At 45.1% G+C, this 24,640-nt stretch overlaps 1 protein-coding gene across 1 annotated transcript; it reads right to left on the minus strand.

The window, feature by feature from the left end:
* Nucleotides 1–3,715: 3,715 nt before the first annotated feature.
* On the minus strand, nt 3,716–6,742 carry LOC125548228. Its single transcript, XM_048711887.1, has one exon. The coding sequence runs from the start codon at nt 6,636–6,638 to the stop codon at nt 5,421–5,423; it is 1,218 nt and encodes a 405-aa protein (XP_048567844.1). The 5' UTR covers nt 6,639–6,742; the 3' UTR covers nt 3,716–5,420.
* Nucleotides 6,743–24,640: the final 17,898 nt, after the last annotated feature.

A 24,640-nucleotide genomic window follows, 5' to 3' on the forward strand; every position in this document is an offset into this window, starting at 1 on the left:
AGAGAAAAGCTATGAAGTTAGGGAAGAAAAAGAAGGCGGGGAATACGTCAGATGTGGCCGGAGAGCAAACCGGAGAATTTGTGTGTATGGCGGTTGTAATTGAAGAGCAAACTCAAGAACCAGCAGTGTCTATGTCAAATGTGACCATAGAGCAAACTCAAGAACTTCTCAAGGTATATACTATGGTCCATATAGTATGTACTACTACTAGGTATGTTTCTTTATGCAAAACTTAGACTTAACTGAGATTTTTAGTGTGTTTGTAAGATCATATTAATTTATTTTTATGTGATATTGGTAACTAGTTAGAACATTCACATGTCATATTTTTTGTAATTTTTTTTTTAAAAGATGAACCACCCTGATGTCAAATGCTAGCTCCGCCACTGCCGGATCGGGCGATGACCGGGAAGGTGTGCGCCAGTGTGACTAGGGTCTGCTAAATGTCTCGCTGTCCCATGGTCACCGACGTGGAACCTGATTGTGACGTTGGCGTCGGACGTCTCGCCACCGTTGCAGCCGACCAGGCGACCACACCGCGAACGCACCCGCGAAGTTCCGTCCGGTTGGTGGTCATCTCTGTTGCCTCAATGGTGTACTCGACGTGAAAGATAGAAGCCACCACAACCTCACGGCCCAGGCGCATGGCCTATGAATCCCGTGGCCGGCGAGCGACGACTACAAAGTGGCTCTCGTAGCAGTAGCAATAGGGCTTCGTTGTCCGACCGACCGTCAATTTATACAGCATAACCGATCGCTCTAGAAACAACCATTCAAACGGCAAGTACATACTTACCCGAAAACTTAAATTAACGGCGCATACAGAAAATAACAGATGCCACCATGTATGGACATAAATCACACGCAAATCAACCGCGGAGAAACTAAGAATCAGAGAAGAAAAGGACCTTGCGTGGTTAAATCAACCACCTTCGCGAATTAAGGACAACCACCGCATCGCATGCATGCAAAATCAGGAAACGGTCTATCATTAATCCGTTTAGAGGCAGTAAGAATATTTAAAAGGGAGAAAAAGGATTCCTATGGGATGTAGGTATTTATTGGGTTCCCAATTTTGAATTGGCCAACAATGTTTCAAGGAGCACTCCCATTCAAGTTTTTTTTAGAAAAGGAGGATGACCCCCGGCCTCTGTATCTGAGAGATGCATACGACCACTTTATTAATTATTCTCGATGATCTTACAAAGTATTACAACAATATGCCTGAATCCGCCATCTTGGCAACATATGCCACTATTTCTATCCATATGATGAAGGGATGCTAGCTGGCCAAATACCCAGACCACTCACCTAAACCTATCATCAAAAGGCGGAAGCCCCAGCCGAGCCACATACCGGGTTTGGGGCACAAACCGGTCTAACGCACTCACATGTGTCGTCGCCGTCATCTTCCACAAGTCTGTCTTCAGAGCAGATATTGAGGCTTCTACTATGTCAGGCCACTCTGCCATCAACGCCACCATGACGCCAGACAGCTTCCTCCTCCTGCACGAGTCCATCTCTGCGCATCAGACGCCGAGTCTCCACAGCGCCACGCCGCCGAGATCCGCCACCATCAATGTGTAAGATGAAGCACCGCTCCACCAAAGTCGCCGTCCTCTAGTCCCTCCAAGAATGACGCCCCCAGGGGGAAACGACACAAGAGAGTCGCCGTCATCCGATCTACTGATCTAGGGTTTCCCCCGGAGGTAGCAGAGAGTGGCCTTGAACGTCTCCACGGCGATGCCTTCAAGAAGGGAACGACGCAGACAACGTCGCCATCGCCGGCCTTGGCAATAGCCAATAGCAGGTTTTCACCCAGATCTGATCGAAGACCTCCATCTCTCGTGCACGGGTCGCCGCCATCCTTGCCGGGATCTGGATGATCCCGCTGCCAGATCTCAGCAAGGAGAACCCCCACCCAGACCCGCCAGCCGAGCAGGGGGTGCCGAGACCGCGCCCGCAGGATCAAATCCGCGATGGATCCATGCCCGCGCCACCGCCCCGGAGTCAGCCCCGCGCGCAGCCGCCACCGCCTGCCGAGGCTCGCCGCCGTGTGCCCCGCGCCCCACCACCGCTCGCCGAGGCCTGCCATCGCGCCAAGAGTGCTGCAGGACACCGCCGCCTGCCGCCTAGATCCGCCGCCCGCGAAGGAAGGGGAGTCGGGGGAGAGTCCCCCCGCCGCCGTCGTTTGCCACGTGGGTTTCACCCGGTGGAGTCACCCGGCGGCGGCGCGAAGAGGGCAAAAGGAGAGGGCGGCAGCGGCGCCTAGGGTTGGAGAGCCCCCGAGTCGCCAGGACGGGGGCGACGCGAGGGAGATGAGTGGTATCTATCATGTGTTATCAGTGTGTCGCACTCCCATTCAAGTAAGGTGTTTAATTTTTAATACACCATACACTCTAATTTTAGAGTCCTCCCATTTAATTGAGGTGTTAGAGCATCTCCAGCCGGCCCCAAGTGCCCCCCCCCCCCCCGAGCCCTTTTTTCCACCGGCAATGTAAAAAGGGCCCAGCCATGCCCCTCCCCCCCCAACCCCTCCCAAGACCTCAAAATGGCGCCGGCGAACCCAGGACAAACCCAGCGTGCACTGGGGGGCTATTGGGGTGCCGCTGGAAGCAACAACCAATCCTATTCCCCCACTCGTCCTTTCTCTTGACCCACCCAATCACTTTTTGCCCGACGATTGTCTGGGGGGGGGGGGCATCAACGGCTAGAAAAACAGACTCGCGTTTTGCCCCCCACGACATGCTAGTTTTGGTCCGGAGATTGTCCTGGGGGGCTCCAACAGCAGGAGATGCCCTTACATTTGGATTTGGCCCGCAATTTTTACCGAGTCAACAATTTCTCAAGGGACTCTTTCATTCAGTTAAGGTATTTAATTTTGAATTTGATTCACGATTTTATGTGGGACAACATGTTCTCAAACCAGCCTAAAGAAACACATCAATCCCGCACATCCTCTCACCGCCTAGAAATAAGAAGCTTCAAATGTGGCACTGTAGCACTAATATAAACATGCCGCCACCGGCACAGTAAACTTCCACATAGAAGTTTGAAGAAAACACAAAAAAGCCCACCAAAACACCAAATTATAAAAATAAAACACACCATCTTCTCCACATGCCAAACCAAATAACAAAAAAAATAATTAAAAGCACAGCAGCACCGACGGGACAACGAAGCACACTCAACCCTTCAAATGTTGTATCAATCTAGAGCTCATTGCTCTTCCTGACAATGTACTAACTAGTGTACAATGTATTTGTGGACCAGATTTCATATTCCAAACATTGATTCTTCTTTATATAGCAAATCAGATAATTTCTAGACCAAATTGCACACTCTAATTTAGATATTTTGGAACACATGCAGATTTTATTTTGCACGAAATCAGACAAATTTTTACCTTTTTAACAGATCCATCACAATGCAAGTACAAAAATACCCTTCAAAAATTGCTTTGAGATCAAGATTTTTTTAAGAGGGCGTAGTAACAAAAGATACGCAACAACAGGAAACAAGCAAGAACGACTCTTTATTATTAGCAACAAAAGGTCAGAAAACAAAGTGAATGACAAGACCCGTGTGATGACCAAGACAGATTTATGTGCTCAAAGGGGATAATTTGATCAAGGCATCAAGGAATTCGGCATCTTCGTAACTGCGGACTAAGGTAGGAACAACCCTGCTTGGGTGTTTGCAGCATGTGCATCTTCTGGTCAGCCACCCATCTGGCAAACTCTGACGAAATTTCATGCTTCCCATACACAAGGAGTTATCCAAACCTGAACCAATAACAGCGCTCTGGTATGGAGTCAGGTTTTTCAGCACTTGCGAGGAGTACTAATCTGAAAATCTGCTAAAAGCATCCCTGCCCACACCATCTACTTTGTTCTTTTTAGCCTACAAAATAAATAGACGCTTTAAAGAGAAAACATCGCAGAGAAAGATAACACGCCCCGTAGCTACCAGGAAAAAAATTTAATGCATTTTTGCATCTAGCTAGTACGAAATGTAGAGGGTGGGGCAGGGTGCAGAGGATATATAGAACAAAAACTATGTTCACTAGTGAGGAGTCCTCAGAAGTGGCTGAAATTTCTTTTCAAGTATTTCACGGACTGCATTCCTGCCTCACAAAAAAGCACACAAGAACAAATGAAGGCGCATGAATCACAGAAATAAACAAAAAAGTTCATTATGATGTCATAATGGAGGGGGAGAACTGTTTGATGCAGAAACCAAACAGTGCATCATCTAAGGCTTTGTTCCTCCTTGGAAAGCTCAATGCCTGCACAAATGACAACTAGAAGAAATGAACCAAAGCCGATTAGACCAAAAACGAAGAAGGCTTATTTTGACGCGTCGCGACCAAAGGTGCGGTCAGTGGTATGAAACAAGACAACTTTGACGTGAACATTATGACAGCTAATAACATATACTTTGTTTTACTTCAGTAAGCTCTACATTGTTTCTGAATCTGCAAAAAGAGTGACTATTGATGGCATGACTTTGTTGTGTCAATAACAGTAATAGCTAAGTAGAGTAACAAATTAAAACATCATTGAAGGTACAGGTATTGCTAATTCAAACCAAAATATAATGAACTGCTATTGATAGACAAAAAAAATATAATTATATCCAGGCTCTGCTCATATCATATACCTCGAAGTATGACTAATTATATTGGGGCTCTAGTAATTATATACTCCCTCCGTCCGAAAAAGCTTGTCCCTCAAGTGGATGTATCTAGCATCATCCATTTGAGGGACAAGCTTGGGACCAGCTTTTCCGGATGGAGGGAGTATGTAAGTATCACTTAGAGCACTGAACTCTTTCATTTTCAGATACGCGGAAGGAAAACCATTGTTCTACCCAGATTAACCAACTGGGTGAAATCATGCAAATCGCTTGATGTGCTGCTTTGTTTGTCAGTTCATAATGAAGGATAGACCACATTAAGATTTAAGAATCATCGCCCCCAAAAACATATGAATAGGAGACTACGAGGCCCCTTGCTTAAAAAGTTCTTCACCTTATAACGCTGTGTGGGCCAGGTAAACAAGAAGCGCTCCATTTCTGAATTATTCAGTGTGTGTGCAGTAGCAACAAAAGCATAATAATCTAAAAAACTAAATCAATTGGAGGCCCACAAAATAAACTCTTGTACTAAACCACGGCTATAGGAAGAGTGCACAACGAAGGATCCACAGCTACGTGTGTTGTGTGCATCCCAGTTACATCGCCGGAGGACCGCTAAGATGTCGGTTAACTGAACCAAGCCTCGGTTCCAACAGAAAGCAGGGTTGCTGCTGAAAAAGTCTACCAAGAACAATCGAGTATGGCAAAAAAATCCCTACAAACTAAAGGAGGCAGACCCACACTCCTCTCAGCCTAGCGTGGAAGCGTATCAAAGCATTCAATCAGGCGCCAAAAATCGCCGATAGCTCGCTGTGCTGCGGGAAAGACCAACAATAGCCGGTGCCATTGCTGATCGGCTGTGTGGTGGGCCTGGATGTGGCGTGGTCGGGCGAGAAGCAGCCGTAGCTGTCCAGCGTCGATGCCTCACTGACTTGTGACGACTCTGGTGTGGCCCAATCTTGGCCAGGGAGGAGGAAGGTGGTGTCATAGGAGGAGGTCAGGGCGGACAGCTGGAAGGCCCAAGCGCCGGTGTTATCTCTCAAGGGTGTCGTGGCATTGTAGCAGCTCAGCTCGGAGGTGGCTGGTGAGACGAAGCCATAATTGCCCAGTAGTACCGTCGACGTGTCGCTCAGGTCCGAATTCCCTGGCATGGGCCAATCTTGGGCGGGGCGGAGGAAGGCGGTGCGGTCCAAGGTCAGGGCGTGGTCGGCGGCCATGGAGAAGCTGGGAATCAGCGGTGTGGCTATGTGTGCTATGCGTACCGGTGGTTCTTGAGGCTCCTCTGGTTCGTGCTCTGCCTGCGGCCGCTGGGCTGAAAGCAAGTATGCTTCTTGAATCTCCGATGTAGCAACAAGTGCGGGCGGATTTGGTGCGGCAGGAGGCAGACGGAACTGCAGGCATCGCCTCACGCGGGCCGAGGAACCCTCGACGGAGCGCTCGTTCGCGGCCGCCGCCTTCCTCTTGGATCCCGACATCGACGACGACCCAGACGAAATCGTCTTCGAGGCGGACCGGCCGGCACGACGCTTCTGGTAGATTTTGCAGAGGACGGGCATGGCCTCGCCGCGGCGGGGTTCTTGTTGGCTGAACTCGAGCATCAGCCAGCCGTTCTTGGGCTCGTAGGTGAAGGATTGGCGGTACCCGACGACGGCGCCGCCCCCGTCGAGCACGACGCACCGCGCCTTCTCCGAATGCCAGGTGCCGGCCCCACCCGCGACGGCGCGGCACCTGCGGGTGTCCCGGCTGCTCTGGGCCCGCACGGAGGTGAAGAAGTACCACTCCCTGCCCTCGCCGTCGCTCCTCGCCGAGGCGGGGAGGAGGCCGGTGACGAGCGCGGCGGGCTCGGCCGCGTACACGTCCGCGTTGTGGATGTACCGGGCGTCGGCGGCGGGGAGCGAGGACCCGGAGCTCTTGCGCTGGAGGTGGATTGTTATGAGATCGGCGTCGCCGGGGGCGAAGATGAGGCCACGGGGCCAGTCGGGCGCACGCGGGGACGCCATGAGAGGAGGAGGGACGGAGCGAGCCAGCTAGGGTTTGACGGCGCGTGCGCGGGAGAGGGATGGAAAGAAGAGGGGATCTGCGCGGTCGAAGGCTTTCCTTTTGAAATTTGGTTCGGGGACGGGAAAACGCGTGCGAAAGTGAAAACGGGGAGAGCGGTGACGTAGGTGAGCTCGGTTTGTTTTGTAAGTTTTTTTCTTTCTTTTTGGAAATCTTATTATCCGGCTGACATTCTCATGGAAGTCCCAGTGAACGCCCAGCCACCATTCCATCCTTTTGCATGAATCTTGAAGCACTTTACTCGACACTTCAGCCGAAAGGGATCGTTCGCTCTGTGTGCTTTCTACCGCGAACACCCTCACACCACAGGAGGCTTAGGACCAGTTATATCTGCCCATTTGTCGGGCCGGGCCTACCAAAACCTGATGCAAAAAACCCAGGCCCAAGCCTGGCCCATCACGTTAAAAGCCCGCCGGACCTCGGGCCGGGCCTCTTCGTTAACACGCGAATACGACGGGCCCATGCCCGGCCTGGCCCGGTCATCGGGCCTGGCCCATGGACAAGGTCTAGGCCCAGTTCTTTTGTCAAAATCTCGGGATTCTCTCAGAGTCCGATCCCTATCCAGCTTCTCCCATAATTTTTGAGCCTCATTTATTTTACAATTCTGTCTAATTAGACCCTAACTAGATAGGATTGTAAAACAAATAGGGCTCAAACCTCAAAGATTCCGGGAAAAGCTGGGTAGGGGTCGGATTCTGTTACAATCCCCAAATTCTGGCAAAAGAACTGGGCCTTATCCTCTCACCCCACGCGCCGCAAACTCCAGTCCCCATTTCACCCATCCCTTCTCCTCCTCCTCGACGACGACGCGACAAGGCAATGGTGGCACAGGCACCTCCTCCACGACGACGACATGACATGGCAACGTTGGTGCGGCGAGAGACTACGGTGGCACGACACCTCGATGTATCAGAGTGGCTCCCGCGAGGGGTCCAGCCAGGGCTACAAGGGGGGCGTTAGGCTCCTCCCCTTCTTCGTCGTCGTCGACAACGCCTACCCAGACAACAACCTCCCTGTCACACACTAGTACAGCGAGGTGCTAAACAAACGGTTTTTAACCCCTTTCGCGACGGCATTTGAAACCGTCGCAAAGTGAGTGTGGGCGATAGGGGGTCCTTCTCACACGACCCAGAAACCGTCAGGGATATGCCCTCCTGGCACACACGCTCGGCAAAATAAGGTCATGTGCGACCGGCGAGCACTCAAATACAGAAATACGTACAGTAGTGCTTAAAAAAATACAATTATACAGGTGAAAATCATTTCTGGTCGTAAGTATATCCCATAAGTCAGCCATCGCTAAACGTTTCCGTTCGTATATACATCCCACACAGTCGCTCCAAGGAAAAGTTTATGTTCGCAGGTACATCACACACAATTTTCCGGTTAAATTGTTTGTGATAGCGTTTTCATTGCACACTGTATTAACAATTTTATCGTTTGCGTTATTGAATTCATCACACACGGTGCCTAGAAGAAACTGTGTGTCAAGGGTTGTTCATCACACACAGTTTTTACGTGGTAAACGTTTGCGCCAGGTGGCCTAATGCAAACAGTTTTTAAGAGGATGTCGTGTGTGATTGTTCATTAATCTAATACGGTTTATTCTTAAAAACTGTGTGCGTTATTGAATGCATCGCACACGGTGTTTTTTCAATAACTGTTTGCAATAGAAAAGCCCAATTAGCAAGCTAATTATTCGATTATACATAATCCATTTATTAATCTAATTGACATTTCATATTAAGCAAAAAATATATTTCATTTTCATAATTGAAATATATCAGAGTACAATATCATATAGCTTCAGCACTCAGCTACCCCATTACACAACTACACCAGTACCAAGTTTCACATGCAACATCTATAATCTTTCGAAATTAGCATCATAGACGGTACATAGACATATGTATCTCATCTGAAAAACTGCTGAAGCAGAAGACGAATATTGAGCCTTCATTGATATTGAAGGTCTTTGTAATTTTAGGCCAGTGTATGTGGATGATTGACCGTCCATCCTTCGTCCTCTTCAGAAATACTTCAATATTGAACCGTGGGTGTTGTATGAATACCTTCCCCGCCTCCTGACCATACAGGTGGTTTGAGAGGTAATCATCGGTGAACTGCTTTGTAAAGGCCTGAAAATAAGGATGTGCGTAAATATCTTCTCTATATTGGAAATGGGGCAAAGAAATAAAAAGCAAGGTATAATAGTTAGTACCATCCGGTAGTGAACTGATGTCTTCTTCATTGTGCAGATAAAGATTTTTTGTTTTTTGTCGCTAATTTCTTTATCATAACAATCTTTCTGAGTTTCTTGACTTGACTGATATTCATGGACAACTCATTTTCCTATATGCAAAAAGGGTCGAACAGTGGGTCAAAACCTCTGACAGCAGGACCTACATGTGCAAGACCAAATTGTTAAAAATCTAAATATTAGAATGAATCCTACAATTGCGCAATAATGTGCTATTAGACAACGGACCATGCACGTGCTAATCTCGATTGTAAACCTCAGTGCTTTCCATTGTTTCCCTGCAACACATGTAAGGTAGTTAGTCATCAGGTTAAGTAATTAATTCAAGCCACATGGAAATCCCATTTATCCAAACCAAGCATGACTAAGAACTAGAAAATATAGCACTTGTATATGTTTCTCATGTATTAAGTGCAGCCAAATCCGATTTATTCCTCACATGCACAACAATACAAAATTTTAACCACGACAATTGGACATCGCAGTGTAGAATTGAACCAAGCAGTTAGTTAAACACCACAACAAATGAACCAAACATTAACTGAGCACCACATTGCATAATATAATATACTCCTAATAGAAAATCAGATAGTTAACCAAACCAAACATGCTTGACAACTTGGAAATATAGCAATTGTATTTTTTTGTCATGTATTTACTTCAGCCAAATTCAACTTATTCCTCACATGGTACGCAATAACAGAATGCACCCACAACAATTGAACATCGCATTGCAGAATTGAATCAAAAAAAACAGTTAACTAAACACCACAACAAATGAACTAAACGTTAACTGAGCACCACATTGCACAATATAACATACTTATAATAGAAGATCAGACAGTTAACCAAACCAAGCATGCTTAACAATATGGAAATATAGCAATTGTATTTTTTTCTCATGTATTTAGTACAACCAAATTCGATTTATTTCTCACATGGTATACAATAACAGAATGCACCCACAACAATTGAACATCGCATTACAAAATTGAACCAAGAAGTTAACTAAACAACACAACAAATGAACCAAATGTTAACTGAGCACCACATTGCACAATATAACATACTCGTAATAGAAGATCAGACAGTTAACCAAACCAAGCATGTTTAACAACTTGGAAATATTACACCCTGAAGAATTAAACATCACATTTGCAAAATTGAACCAAGCAGTTAACTGAACACCACATTGCACGACATATAGAACATATACACTATAGCAGAAGATTGCATGGTAAAAGTAGATAGCACGATTCACTATAATTTGTTAAGGAAAGGCAATAGCTAGCAAATTGAACATGGGTCCTTATAGTGAGCTAATAAGACAAGCTACTCCTCATTGTCGAAGATATCGATGATGATTGGCTCCTTGGGCATGGAAGACGACGAGGCCTCCGCATCATGGGTGCCCTCGTTGTAGTGGTGAGTTGCCTGAGGCGCGCAGGGCACCAACCTACTGGCTCTCGAGATGAGGTAAGCACGTGCACACTGAGAAAACACCTCGTAATATTCGTTGAAGGCGCCGATGGTGGCCTCGAGAAAACACGGTGAACTTTCATTTAAAGCAGCCAACCGCGTCGCAGCGTCGGCGCGTGAGGCGTCAATGGTGGCCTCGCGACCTCATCCGCGTGTGCGACCGTGATTTGCTTCTCCGCTGCCAAATGCTCCTTGAGATCCTAGCTATACTGCGTGCACCATGGCTTAGGGCGACACTTATTTGGTGGATGGGTCGGTGATTTGGGTGGAAGGTGTCACGCTCGCGCCGGCGGTCGGGGCATGTGGGATGTGGAAGGAGGAAGAGAATGGGGGTCGGGTGTGGATTACTGCCTAGATAGGCGAGGTCGAGCAGCGTGAAGGAGGGTCGCCAACGAGGAGGCGGCGCTGCAAGCAAGGAGCGAATGTTTCAACTTGGAAAGGAAGGCGGAAACAGGGGAAATGCGGCTTTTGGTAAGGGGGAGGGGCGGGGAGGTAGAATTTTCGCGAAAGCCGAAAATTGGGAATCTCTTTAGCGAAAAAACTGGCGTGCAAAGTGTCATCAGACACGGTCCCTTATTCAGAACTGTGTACGATATGTTAACATCACAAACGATTCAGGTAGCTTAACCCGCGTGTATTGAGTTTGGACGTCAAATATTTTGGTTCGAATTTCCCTGGTTACAGTGGTCATCCACGTCATTTGATAACCCAGGATCGCAACAGTTTTCGAGGGTAGAGTATTCAACCCAAATTTATTGATTCGACACAAGGGGAGCCAAAGAATATTCTCAAGTATTAACAGTTGAGTTGTCAATTCAACCGCACCTGAAAGACTTAATATCTGTAGCAAAGTATTTAGTAGCAAAATAATATGTAAGTAGCGGTAACGGTGGCAAAAGTAACGGTATTGGTTTTGTAGTGATTGTAACAGTGGCAACGGAAAAGTAACTAAGCAAAGATCAATATGTGAAAAGCTCGTAGGCATTGGATCAGTGATGGATAATTATGTCGGATGTGATTCCTCAAGCAACAGTTATAACATAGGGTGACACAGAACTAGCTCCAGTTCATCAATGTAATGTAGGCATGTATTCCGAATATAGTCATATGTGCTTATGGAAAATAACTTGCATGAAATAATTTGTCGTACCCTCCCGTGGCAGCGGGGTCCTATTGGAAACTAAGGGATATTACGACCTCCTTTTAATAGAGTACCGGACCAAAGCATTAACACTTAGTGAATACACGAACTCCTCAAACTACGGTCGTCACCGGGAGTCGTCCCGATTATTGTCACTTCGGGTTTACCGGATCATAACACATAGTAGGTGACTATTGACTTGCAAAATAGGATCAAGAAATCACATATATTCATGGAAACATAATAGGTTCAGATATGAAATCATGGCACTCGGGCCCTAGTGACAAGCATTAAGCATAGCAAAGTCGTAGCAACATCAATCTCAGAACATAATGGATACTAGGGATCAAACCCTAACAAAACTAACTCGATTACATGATAAATCTCATCCAACCCATCACCGTACAGCAAGCCTACGATGGAATTACTCACGCACGGCGGTGAGCATCATGAAATTGGTGATGGAGGAAGGTTGATGATGACGATGGCGATGGATTCCCCTCTCCGGAGCCCCGAACGGACTCCAGATCAGCCCTCCCGAGAGAGATTAGGGCTTGGCGGCGGCTCTGTATCGTAAAACACGATGAATCCTTCTCTCTGATTTTTTCTCCCCGGACGTGAATATGTAGAGTTGAAGTTGAGGTCAGTGGAGCATCAGGGGGCCCACGAGGCAGGGGCGCGCCCTAGGGGGGTGGGCGCGCCCCCACCCTCGTGGACAGGGTGTGGCCCCCCTAACGTAGATTCTTTCTCCAGTATTTTTTATATATTCCAAAAATATTCTCCGTGAAGTTTCAGGTCATTCTGAGAACTTTTATTTCTGCATAAAAATAACACCATGGCAATTCTGCTGAAAACAACGTCAGTCCGGGTTAGTTCCATTCAAATCATGCAATTTAGAGTCCAAAACAAGGTCAAAAGTGTTTGGAAAAGTAGATACGATGGAGACATATCAACTCCCCCAAGATTAAACCTTTGCTTGTGCTCAAACAATTCAGTTGACAAACTGAAAGTGATAAAGAAAAACTTTTACAAACTCTGTTTGATCTTGTTGTTGTAAATTGTAAGTGCATCTAGTGCCTCCCCTGGTTGGTTTTGGAGTATTGACGACAAACCTGGTTGAGGGACTAATGTTCGCCTATTCACCCCCTCTAGTCGATCACTAGCACTTTGATACATATGTAAAGCCAACATTCGAGTTTTCATCAAAGATTATGAACTAACCATATTCACAATAACATTTTGGTCTCATGTTTACTCATATCAATGGCATAATCAACTAGCGAGCAATAATAATAAATCTCGGATGACAACACTTTCTCAAAACAATCATAATATGATATAACAAGATGGTATCTCGCTAGCCCTTTCCGAGACCGCAAAACATAAATGCAGAGCACCTCTGAAGATCAAGGACTGACTAAACATTGTAATTCATGGTAAAAGAGATCCAGTCACATTCATACTCAATGTAAACTAATGGTAATACATGCAAATGACAGCGATGCTCTCCAACTGGTGCTTTCTAATAACAGGGTGATGACTCAACATAAAAGTAAATAGATAGGCCATTCTCAGAGGGAAGCGGGGATTTGTAGAGGTGCCAGAGCTCGATTTTGAAATAGAGATGAATAATATTTTGAGTGGTATACTTTCATTGTCAACATAACAACCGAGAGATGTCGATATCTTCCATGCTACACACATTATAGGCGGTTCCCAAATAGAATGGTAAAGTTTATACCCCCTACCACCAACAAACATCAATCCATGGCTTGTCCGAAACAACAGATGCCTCTAACTAACAACAATCCTTGGGGAGTTTTGTTTGCAATTATTTTAATTTAAGCATGGGACTGCGCATCCCGGATACCAACCACTTTCTCGTGAGTGAGGAGCGGAGTCCACTCCTCTTGAGAATAACCCGCCTAGCATGGAAGATATAAACAACCCTAGTTGATACATGAGCTATTCGAGCATACAAAGCAGAATTTCATTTGAAGGTTTAGAGTTTGGCACATACAAATTACTTGGAACGGCAGGTAGATACCGCATATAAGAAGGTATGGTGGACTCATATGAAATAACTTTTGGGGTTTATGGAAGTGGATGCACAAGCAGTATTCCCGCTTAGTACAAGTGAAGACTAGAAAGAGACTGGGAAGCGACCAGCTAGAGAGTGACAATAGTCATGAACATGCATTAAAATTAATCAACACTGAATGCAATCATGAGTAGGATATAATTCACCATGAACATAAATATCGTGGAGGCTATGTTGATTTTGTTTCAACTACATGCGTGAACATGTGCCAAGTCAAGCCACTCGAATCGTTCAAAGGAGGATATCACCCTATCATACCACATCAAAACCATTTTAATATCATGTTGGCACGCAAGGTAAACCATTATAAACTCCTAGCTAATTAAGCATGGCATGAGAAACTATAATCTCTAATTGTCATTGCAAACATGTTTCATTCATAATAGGCTGAATCAGGAACGATGAACTAATCATATTTACAAAAACAAGATAGGTCGAGTTCATACCAGCTTTCTCATCTCAATCAGTCCATCATATATCGTCATTATTAGCTTTCACTTGCATGACCAAACAGTGTGGATAATAATAATAGTGCACGTGCATTGGACTAAGCTGGAATCTACAAGCATTTAATACACAGTAGAAGACAAGGTAATATGGGCTTCTTGGTTAAATCAACAATAATGCATATGAGAGTCACTCAACAATTTCATCATGGTCTTCTCCTCTCGACCCCCGAAGAAAAGAAATAAAACTATTTACACGGGAAAGCTCCCAACAAGCAAAATAAGAACGATAAATCTTTTTGGGTTTTCTTTTTAATTACTACTACTACAAGCATGGAAAGTAAACTAGCTAAAAGCTACAACTAATTTTTTGTTTTTTATTATGGTTTTTCAAACATACAAGAAGAAAGCTTAAAAAGAAATTAAACTAGCATGGATAGTACAATGTAAAAGTATGAGCACCGACAACTGGCATGAGTGTGTGAACATGAATGTAATGTCGGTGAGAGATACGTACTCCCCCAAGCTTAGGCTTTTGGCCTAAGTTGGTCTATGCCCACGGCTGGCCTGGTGGATATCCAAAGTTATAGCTGGGGTCGTACTGTGATGCAGCGGCTATTGCCTCACGGGCTGCAGCTTGGAGGTGAGCTGCCTCCGTCCTCCTCTTGTACTCGTTCGCCTCCTCCCTGGTTATAACATATCTCCCTTTTGTCTAAAAGTCAAAGAAAGCAGGAGCAGGGAGAGCAACATGGACGGTGTGCCGTCTATCAAAGATTAGTCGGTACTAGAGGAACTGTTCATTCCTCTCAACAAACTGATGACGAACCATAGCATTATAATCTAGATAAGAAGGAGGCAATTCCATATCATTCTCATGTGGTATCTCAAGAAAATTAGCTACACGAGTTGCATAAATTCCACCAAACAAGTCTCCACTTAAACTATTAAGATGCAACCTACGTGCAACAATAGCCCTCAAGTTATATTGTTTATCACCTAATACAGCACTCTTGAGGACACTAAGATCTGGAACGCCCATGTGACAAGCCTCATCTTTACCGTTAATGCATCTACCCATGAAGAGAGCAAAATAATGTATGGAAGGAAAATGAATGCTCCCTGTGGTAGCTTGTGTGATTTCCCTAGATTCCCCCACAACAATACTAGCAAGAAAGTATTTATATTCAGATTTGCGAGGTTCACTAACATTGCCCCAGTGCGGGAGTTTACAAGCAGTATTAAAATCTTCTAGGTCCATGGTATATGATTTATCATAAAGATCAAATAAAACAATGTGAGAATTGTGCGAGGATGTAAATTTAAACATTCTCACAAATGAATCAGTTAAGTAGCGGTATTGCTGGCACTTATCTGACACGAAGCCCTCAAGATCAGCATTATGCACATATGCATCAAATTCTTCCTTGATGCCTGCACGGATCATAAACTCTTCTACGGCCATTCGCAAGGCCCCACTTGAGCTTCCCTCGGTAGTTCATAGTCCGGCTCACGTATAGCGAGCCTAGGTGCCTGCTTTCTTGAGGAACCACCTTTGTACATTTTACTAAACATATTTCTTCCTCTGAAAAATTTCTGAATTTTTTAGTAACTCAAAATAAAGGTGAACCAAACTCAACAAGATCGATAGCAACTACTCCTACAAGTGCCTAGAGGCCATATCATGCAATAAAACTACTTTTGACCACATAAATTTGACATGAAAGCTCAAGAACAGGGTCACCTAAGTAGCAAAAATTTGAAATAAATAAAGCACTAGAACAAAAACTAATTGGGCCATTGGAGGAGTCACATACCGAAGAACAATCCCCCAAAGTAGTTTTGTGAATGGAGCTTTGAGCTAGGAGATCGAAAATGGCAGCAAGATGGGCTAGAACACGGGTTTGAGCTGGTGGAGGATTTTTTTTCTGGAGGAAGACGAAGTGTGTGGGTGCAAGAATAAGTGGAGGGGCCCACATGGGGTCCACGAGGTAGGGGGCGCACCCCAGGGGGGTGGGCACGCCCTCCACCCTCGTGGGCACATGGTGGGTCCCCCTGGTGTGTTCTCAGTGCCAATAATTCTTAAATATTCTAGAAAAAATCATATTAAATTTTTTGGACATTTGGAGAACTTTTATTTTCGGGGTATTTTTTATTGCAGGGATAATTCAGGAAATAGACATGAAATACTATTTTTGCTTTATTTAATCTAAATAACAGAAAGTAAAAAGAGGGTATAGAGAGTTGTGCTTTCTAACTTCATCCATCTCATGCTCATCAAAAGGATTCCACTAACAAGGTTGATCAAGTCTTGTTAACAAACTCTTTTCGAATAACATGAAACCGGAGAATTTTCGAATAACACTAAGTTACCTCAACGGGGATATGCACGTCCCCAACAATAAGAAATGTCATATTTCTTCTTGACAGTAGGAAGAGGAAATTCAAAACCTCCAATAGTAACTGTTGGAATTTTTTCAATAGAATTGATACTGTGGACTTGAGGTTGTTTCCTTGGAAAGTGTACCGTATGCTCATTACCATTAACATGAAAAGTGACATTGCCTTTGTTGCGATCAATAACAGCCCCTACACTATTCAAAAAGGGTCTACCAAGAATAATAGGCATACTATCTGTTGGGGAACGTAGTAATTTCAAAATTTTCCTACGCACACGCAAGATCATGGTGGTGCATAGCAATGAGAGGGGGAGAGTGTGATCTACGTACCCTTGTAGATCGACAACGGAAGCGTTTGGTTGATGTAGTCGTACGTCTCCACGGCCCGACCGATCAAGCACCAAAACTATGGCACCTTCGAGTTCTAGCACACGTTCAGCTCGATGACGATCCCCGGACTCCGATCCAGCAAAGTGTCGGGGAAGAGTTCCGTCAGCACGATGGCATGGTGACGATCTTGATGTACTACCGTCGCAGGGCTTCGCCTAAGCACCGCTACAATATTATCGAGGACTATGTTGGAAGGGGGCACCGCACACGGCTAAGAATATGATCACCTGGATCAACTTGTGTATCAAGGGGTGCCCCCTTGCCCCCGTATATAAAGGATCAAGGGGAGGAGGCCGGCCGGCCTCTATGGCGCGCCAAGGAGGAGTCCTCCTCCTAGTAGGAGTAGGACTCCTACTAGGAGGGGGAAAGAAGTGGGGAGGGAGAAGGAAAGGGGGGCGCCGCCCCCCCCTCTCCTAGTCCAATTCGGACCAGGGGGGGAGGAGGCGCGCGACCCACCTTTGGTTGCCCCTCTCTCTCTCCACTAAGGCCCATATGGCCCATTACTTCTCCCGGGGGGTTCCGGTAACCCTCCGGCTCTCCGGTTTTCTCCTAGATCACCCAGAACACTTCCGGTGTCCGAATATAGCCGTCCAATATATCAATCTTTATGTCTCGACCATTTCGAGACTCCATGTCATGTCCGTGATCACATCAGGGACTCCGAACTAACTTCGGTACATCAAAACTCATAAACTCATAATATAACTGTCATCGAAACCTTAAGCGTGCGAACCCTACGGGTTCGAGAACAATGTAGACATGACCGAGACACGTCTCCGGTCAATAACCAATAGCGGAACCTGGATGCTCATATTGGCTCCTACATATTCTACGAAGATCTTTATCGGTCAGACCGCATAACAACATACGTTGTTCCCTTTGTCATCGGTATGTTACTTGCCCGAGATTCGATCGTCGGTATCTCAATACCTAGTTCAATCTCGTTACCGGCAAGTCTCTTTACTCGTTCCGTAATACATCATATCGCAAATAACTCATTAGTTGCAATGCTTGCAAGGCTTATGTGATGTGCATTACCGAGAGGGCCCAGAGATACCTCTCCGACAATCGGAGTGACAAATCCTAATCTCGAAATACGCCAACCCAACATGTACCTTTGGAAACACCTGTAGAGTACCTTTATAATCACCCATTTACGTTGTGACGTTTGGTAGCACACAAAGTGTTCCTCCGGCAAACGGGAGTTGCATAATCTCATAGTCATAGGAACATGTATAAGTCATGAAGAAAGCAATAGCAACATACTAAACGATCGGGTGCTAAGCTAATGGAATGGGTCATGTCAATCAGATCATTCACCTAATGATTTGATCCCGTTAATCAAATAACAACTCTTTGTTCATGGTTAGGAAACATAACCATCTTTGATTAACGAGCTAGTCAAGTAGAGGCATACTAGTGACACTCTGTTTGTCTATGTATTCACACATGTATTATGTTTCCGGTTAATACAATTCTAGCATGAATAATAAACATTTATCATGATATAAGGAAATAAATAATAACTTTATTATTGCCTGTAGGGCATATTTCCTTCAGTCTCCCACTTGCACTAGAGTCAATAATCTAGATTACACAGTAATGATTCTAACACCCATGGAGCCTTGGTGCTGATCATGTTTTGCTCGTGGAAGAGGCTTAGTCAACGGGTCTACAACATTTAGATCTGTATGTATCTTGCAAATCTCTATGTCTCCCACTTGGACTAGATCCCGGATGGAATTGAAGCATCTCTTGATGTGCTTGGTTCTCTTGTGAAATCTGGATTCCTTTGCCAAGGCAATTGCACCAGTATTGTCACAAAAGATTTTCATTGGACCCGATGCACTAGGTATGAAACCTAGATCGGATATGAACTCCTTCATCCAGACTCCCTCATTTGCTGCTTCCGAAGCAGCTATGTACTCCGCTTCACATGTAGATCCCGCTACAACGCTTTGTTTAGAACTGCACCAACTGACAGCTCCACCGTTTAATGTAAACACGTATCCAGTTTGCGATTTAGAATCGTCCGGATCAGTGTCAAAGCTTGCATCAACGTAACCTTTTACGATGAGCTCTTTGTCACCTCCATAAATGAGAAACATATCCTTAGTCCTTTTGAGGTATTTCAGGATGTTCTTGACCGCTGTCCAGTGATCCACTCCTGGATCACTTTGGTACCTCCCTGCTAGACTTATAGCAAGGCACACATTAGGTCTGGTACACAGCATTGCATACATGATAGAGCCTATGGCTGAAGCATAGGGAACATCTTTCATTTTCTCTCTATCTTCTGCAGTGGTCGGGCATTGAGTCTTACTCAACTTCACACCTTGTAACACAGGCAAGAACCCTTTCTTTGCTTGATCCATTTTGAACTTCTTCAAAACTTTGTCAAGGTATGTGCTTTGTGAAAGTCCAATTAAGCGTCTTGATATATCTCTATAGATCTTAATGCCTAATATGTAAGCAGCTTCACCGAGGTCTTTCATTGAAAAAATCTTATTCAAGTATCCCTTTATGCTATCCAGAAATTCTATATCATTTCCAATTAGTAATATGTCATCCACATATAATATCAGAAATGCTACAGAGCTCCCACTCACTTTCTTGTAAATACAGGCTTCTCCAAAAGTCTGTATAAAACCAAATGCTTTGATCACACTATCAAAGCGTTTATTCCAACTCCGAGAGGCTTGCACCAGTCCATAAATGGATCGCTGGAGCTTGCACACTTTGTTAGCTCCCTTTGGATCGACAAAACCTTTTGGTTGCATCATATACAACTCTTCTTCTAGAAATCCATTCAGGAATGTAGTTTTGACATCCATCTGCCAAATTTCATAATCATAAAATGTGGCAATTGCTAACATGATTCAGACAGACTTAAGCATCGCTACAGGTGAGAAGGTCTCATCATAGTCAATCCCTTGAACTTGCCAAAAACCTTTTGCGACAAGTCGAGCTTTGTAGACAGTAATATTACCGTTAGCGTCAGTCTTCTTCTTGAAGATCCATTTATTCTCAATTGCTTGCCGATCATCGGGCAAGTCAACCAAAGTCCATACTTTGTTCTCATACATGGATCCATCTCAGATTTCATGGCTTCAAGCCATTTTGCGGAATCTGGGCTCACCATCGCTTCTTCATAGTTCGTAGGTTCATCATGATCTAGTAGCATGACTTCCAGAACAGGATTACCGTACCACTCTGGCACGGATCTCACTCTGGTTGATCTACGAGGTTCAGTAGTATCTTTTTTTGAAGTTTCATGATCATCATCATTAGCTTCCTCACTAACTGGTGTAGGTGTCACAGAAACAGTTTTCTGTGATGCACTACTTTCCAATAAGGGAGCAGGTACAGTTACCTCGTCAAGTTCTACTTTCCTCCCACTCACTTCTTTCGAGAGAAACTCCTTCTCCAGAAAGTTTCCGAACTTAGCAACAAAAGTCTTGCCTTCGGATCTGTGATAGAAGGTGTATCCAATAGTCTCCTTTGGATATCCTATGAAGACACATTTCTCCGATTTGGGTTCGAGCTTATCAGGTTGAAGCTTTTTCACATAAGCATCGCAGCCCCAAACTTTCAGAAACGACAACTTTGGTTTCTTGCCAAACCATAGTTCATAAGGTGTCGTCTCAACGGATTTTGATGGTGCCCTATTTAACGTGAATGCGGCCGTCTCCAAAGCATAACCCCAAAACGATAGCGGTAAATCAGTAAGAGACATCATAGATCGCACCATATCTAGTAAAGTACGATTACGACGTTCGGACACACCATTACGCTGTGGTGTTCCGGGTGGCGTGAGTTGCGAAACTATTCCGCATTGTTTCAAATGTACACCAAACTCGTAACTCAAATATTCTCCTCCATGATCAGATCGTAGAAATTTTATTTTCTTGTTACGATGATTTTCAACTTCACTCTGAAATTCTTTGAACTTTTCAAACGTTTCAGACTTATGTTTCATTAAGTAGATACACCCATATCTGCTTAAGTCATCTGTGAAGGTGAGAAAATAACGATATCCGCCACGAGCCTCAATATTCATTGGACCACATACATCTGTATGTATGATTTCCAACAAATCTGTTGCTCTCTCCATAGTACCGAAGAATGGTGTTTTAGTCATCTTGCCCATGAGGCACGGTTCGCAAGTACCAAGTGATTCATAATCAAGTGGTTCCAAAAGTTCATCAGTATGGAGTTTCTTCATGCGCTTTACACCGATATGACCTAAATGGCAGTGCCGCAAATAAGTTGCACTATCATTATCAACTCTGCATCTTTTGGCCTCAACACTATGAATATGTGTGTCGCTACTATCGAGATTCAATAAAATAGACCACTCTTTAAGGGTGCATGACCATAAAAGATATTACTCATATAAATAGAAAAACCATTATTCTCAGATTTAAACGAATAACCGTCTCGCATTAAACAAAATCCAGATATAATGTTCATGCTTAACGCTGGCACCAAATGACAATTATTTAGGTCTAATATTAATCCCGAAGGTAGATGTAGAGCTAGCGTGCCGACTGCGATCACATCGACTTTGGAACCGTTTCCCACGCGCATCGTCACCTCGTCCTTAGCCAATCTTCGCTTAATCCGTAGTCCCTGTTTCGAGTTGCAAATATTAGCAACAAAACCAGTATCAAATACCCAGGTGCTACTGCGAGCATTAGTAAGGTACACATCAATAACATGTATATCACATATACCTTTGTTCACCTTGCCATCCTTCTTATCCGCCAAATACTTGGGGCAGTTCTGCTTCCAGTGACCAGTCTGCTTGCAGTAGAAGCACTCAGTTTCAGGCTTAGGTCCAGGTTTGGGTTTCTTCTCTTGAGTAGCAACTTGCTTGCTGTTCTTTTTGAAGTTCCCCTTGTTCTTCCCTTTGCCCTTTTTCTTGAAACTAGTGGTCTTGTTGACCATCAACACTTGATGCTCCTTCTTGATTTCTACCTCCGCAGCTTTCAGCATTGCGAAGAGCTCGGGAATAGTCTTATTCATCCCTTGCATATTATAGTTCATCACGAAGCTCTTGTAGCTTGGTGGCAGTGATTGGAGAATTCTGTCAATGATGCAATCATCTGGAAGATTAACTCCCAATTGAATCAAGTGATTATTATACCCAGAAATTTTGAGTATATGCTCACTGACAGAACTGTTCTCTTCCATCTTGCAGCTATAGAACTTATTGGAGACTTCATATCTCTCAATCCGGGCATTTGCTTGAAATATTAACTTCAACTCCTGGAACATCTCATATGCTCCATGACGTTCAAAACGTCGTTGAAGTCCCGATTCTAAGCCGTAAAGCATGGCACACTGAACTATCGAGTAGTCATCAGCTTTGCTCTGCCAGACGTTCATAACATCTGGTGTTGCTCCAGCAGCAGGCCTGGCACCCAGCGGTGCTTCCAGGACGTAATTCTTCTGCGCAGCAATGAGGATAATCCTCAAGTTACGGACCCAGTCCGTGTAATTGCTACCATCATCTTTCAACTTTGCTTTCTCAAGGAACGCATTAAAATTTAACGGAACAACAGCACGAGCCATCTATCTACAATCAAGCATAAACAAGCAAGATACTGTCAGGTACTAAGTTTCATGATAAATTTAGGTTCAATTAATTTACTTAAAGAACTCCCACTTAGATAGACATCCCTCTAATCCTCTAAGTGATTACGTGATCCAAATCAGCTAAACCATGTCCGATCATCACGTGAGATGGAGTAGTTTCATTGGTGAAAATCACTATGTTGATCATATCTACTATATGATTCACGCTCGACCTTTCGGTCTCCGTGTTCCGAGGCCATATCTGTATATGCTTGGCTCGTCAAGTATAACCTGAGTATCCCGCGTGTGCAACTGTTTTGCACCCGTTGTATTTGAACGTAGAGCCTATCACACCCGATCATCACGTGGTGTCTCAGCATGAAGAACTTTCGCAATGGTGCATACTCAGGGAGAACACTTCTTGATAATTAGTGAGAGATCATCTTATAATGCTACCGTCAAACAAAGCAAGATAAGATGCATAAAAGATAAACATCACATGCAATCAATATAAGTGATATGATATGGCCATCAACATCTTGTGCTTGTGATCTCCATCTTTGAAGCACCATCATGATCACCATCGTCACCGGCGCGATACCTTGATCTCCATCGTAGCATCGTTGTCGTCTCGCCAATCTTATGCTTCCACGACTATCGCTACCGCTTAGTGATAAAGTAAAGCATTACAGCGCGATTGCATTGCATACAATAAAGCGACAACCATATGGCTCCTGCCAGTTGCCGATAACTCGGTTACAAAACATGATCATCTCATACAATAAAATTTAGCATCATGTCTTGACCATATCACATCACAACATGCCCTGCAAAAACAAGTTAGACGTCCTCTACTTTGTTGTTGCAAGTTTTACGTGGCTGCTACGGGCTTAAGCAAGAACCATTCTTACCTACGCATCAAAACCACAACGATAGTTTGTCAAGTTGGTGCTGTTTTAACCTTCGCAAGGACCGGGCGTAGCCACACTCGGTTCAACTAAAGTTGGAGAAACTGTCACCCGCAAGCCACCTATGTGCAAAGCACGTCGGGAGAACCGGTCTCGCGTAAGCGTACGCGTAATGTCGGTCCGGGCCGCTTTGTCCAACAATACCGCTGAACCAAAGTATCACATGCTGGTAAGCAGTATGACTTATATCGCCCACAACTCACTTGTGTTCTACTCGTGCATATAACATCAACATATAAAACCTAGGCTCGGATGCCACTGTTGGGGAACATAGTAATTTCAAAATTTTCCTACGCACATGCAAGATCATGGTGGTGCATAGCAACGAGAGGGGGAGAGTGTGATCTACGTACCCTTGTAGATCGACAACGGAAGCGTTTGGTTGATGTAGTCGTACGTCTCCACGGCCCGACCGATCAAGCACCGAAACTACGGCACCTCCGAGTTCTAGCACACGTTCAGCTCGATGACGATCCCCGGACTCCGATCCAGCAAAGTGTCGGGGAAGAGTTCCGTCAGCACGACGGTGTGGTGACGATCTTGATGTACTACCGTCACAGGGCTTCGCCTAAGCACCGCTACAATATTATCGAGGACTATGTTGGAAGGGGGCACCGCACATGGCTAAGAATATGATCACCTGGATCAACTTGTGTATCAAGGGGTGCCCCCTTGCCCCCGTATATAAAGGATCAAGGGGAGGAGGCCGGCCGGCCTCTATGGCGCGCCAAGGAGGAGTCCTCCTCCTAGTAGGAGTAGGACTCCTACTAGGAGGGGGAAAGAAGTGGGGAGGGAGAAGGAAAGGGGGGCGCCGCCCCCCCTCTCCTAGTCCAATTCGGACCAGGGGGGAGGAGGCGCACGGCCCACCTTTGGCTGCCCCTCTCTCTCTCCACTAAGGCCCATATGGCCCATTACTTCTCCTGGGGGGGTTCCGGTAACCCTCCGGCTCTCCAGTTTTCTCCGAAATCACCCGGAACACTTCCGGTGTCCGAATATAGCCGTCCAATATATCAATCTTTATGTCTCGACCATTTCGAGACTCCTCGTCATGTCCGTGATCACATCCGGGACTCCGAACTAACTTCGGTACATCAAAACTCATAAACTCATAATATAACTGTCATCGAAACCTTAAGCGTGCGGACCCTACGGGTTCGAGAACAATGTAGACATGACCGAGACA

The sequence above is a fragment of the Triticum urartu genome, chromosome 3 (genome assembly GCF_003073215.2).
Source record: "Triticum urartu cultivar G1812 chromosome 3, Tu2.1, whole genome shotgun sequence".
In the NCBI taxonomy this organism is placed as follows: Eukaryota; Viridiplantae; Streptophyta; class Magnoliopsida; order Poales; family Poaceae; genus Triticum; species Triticum urartu.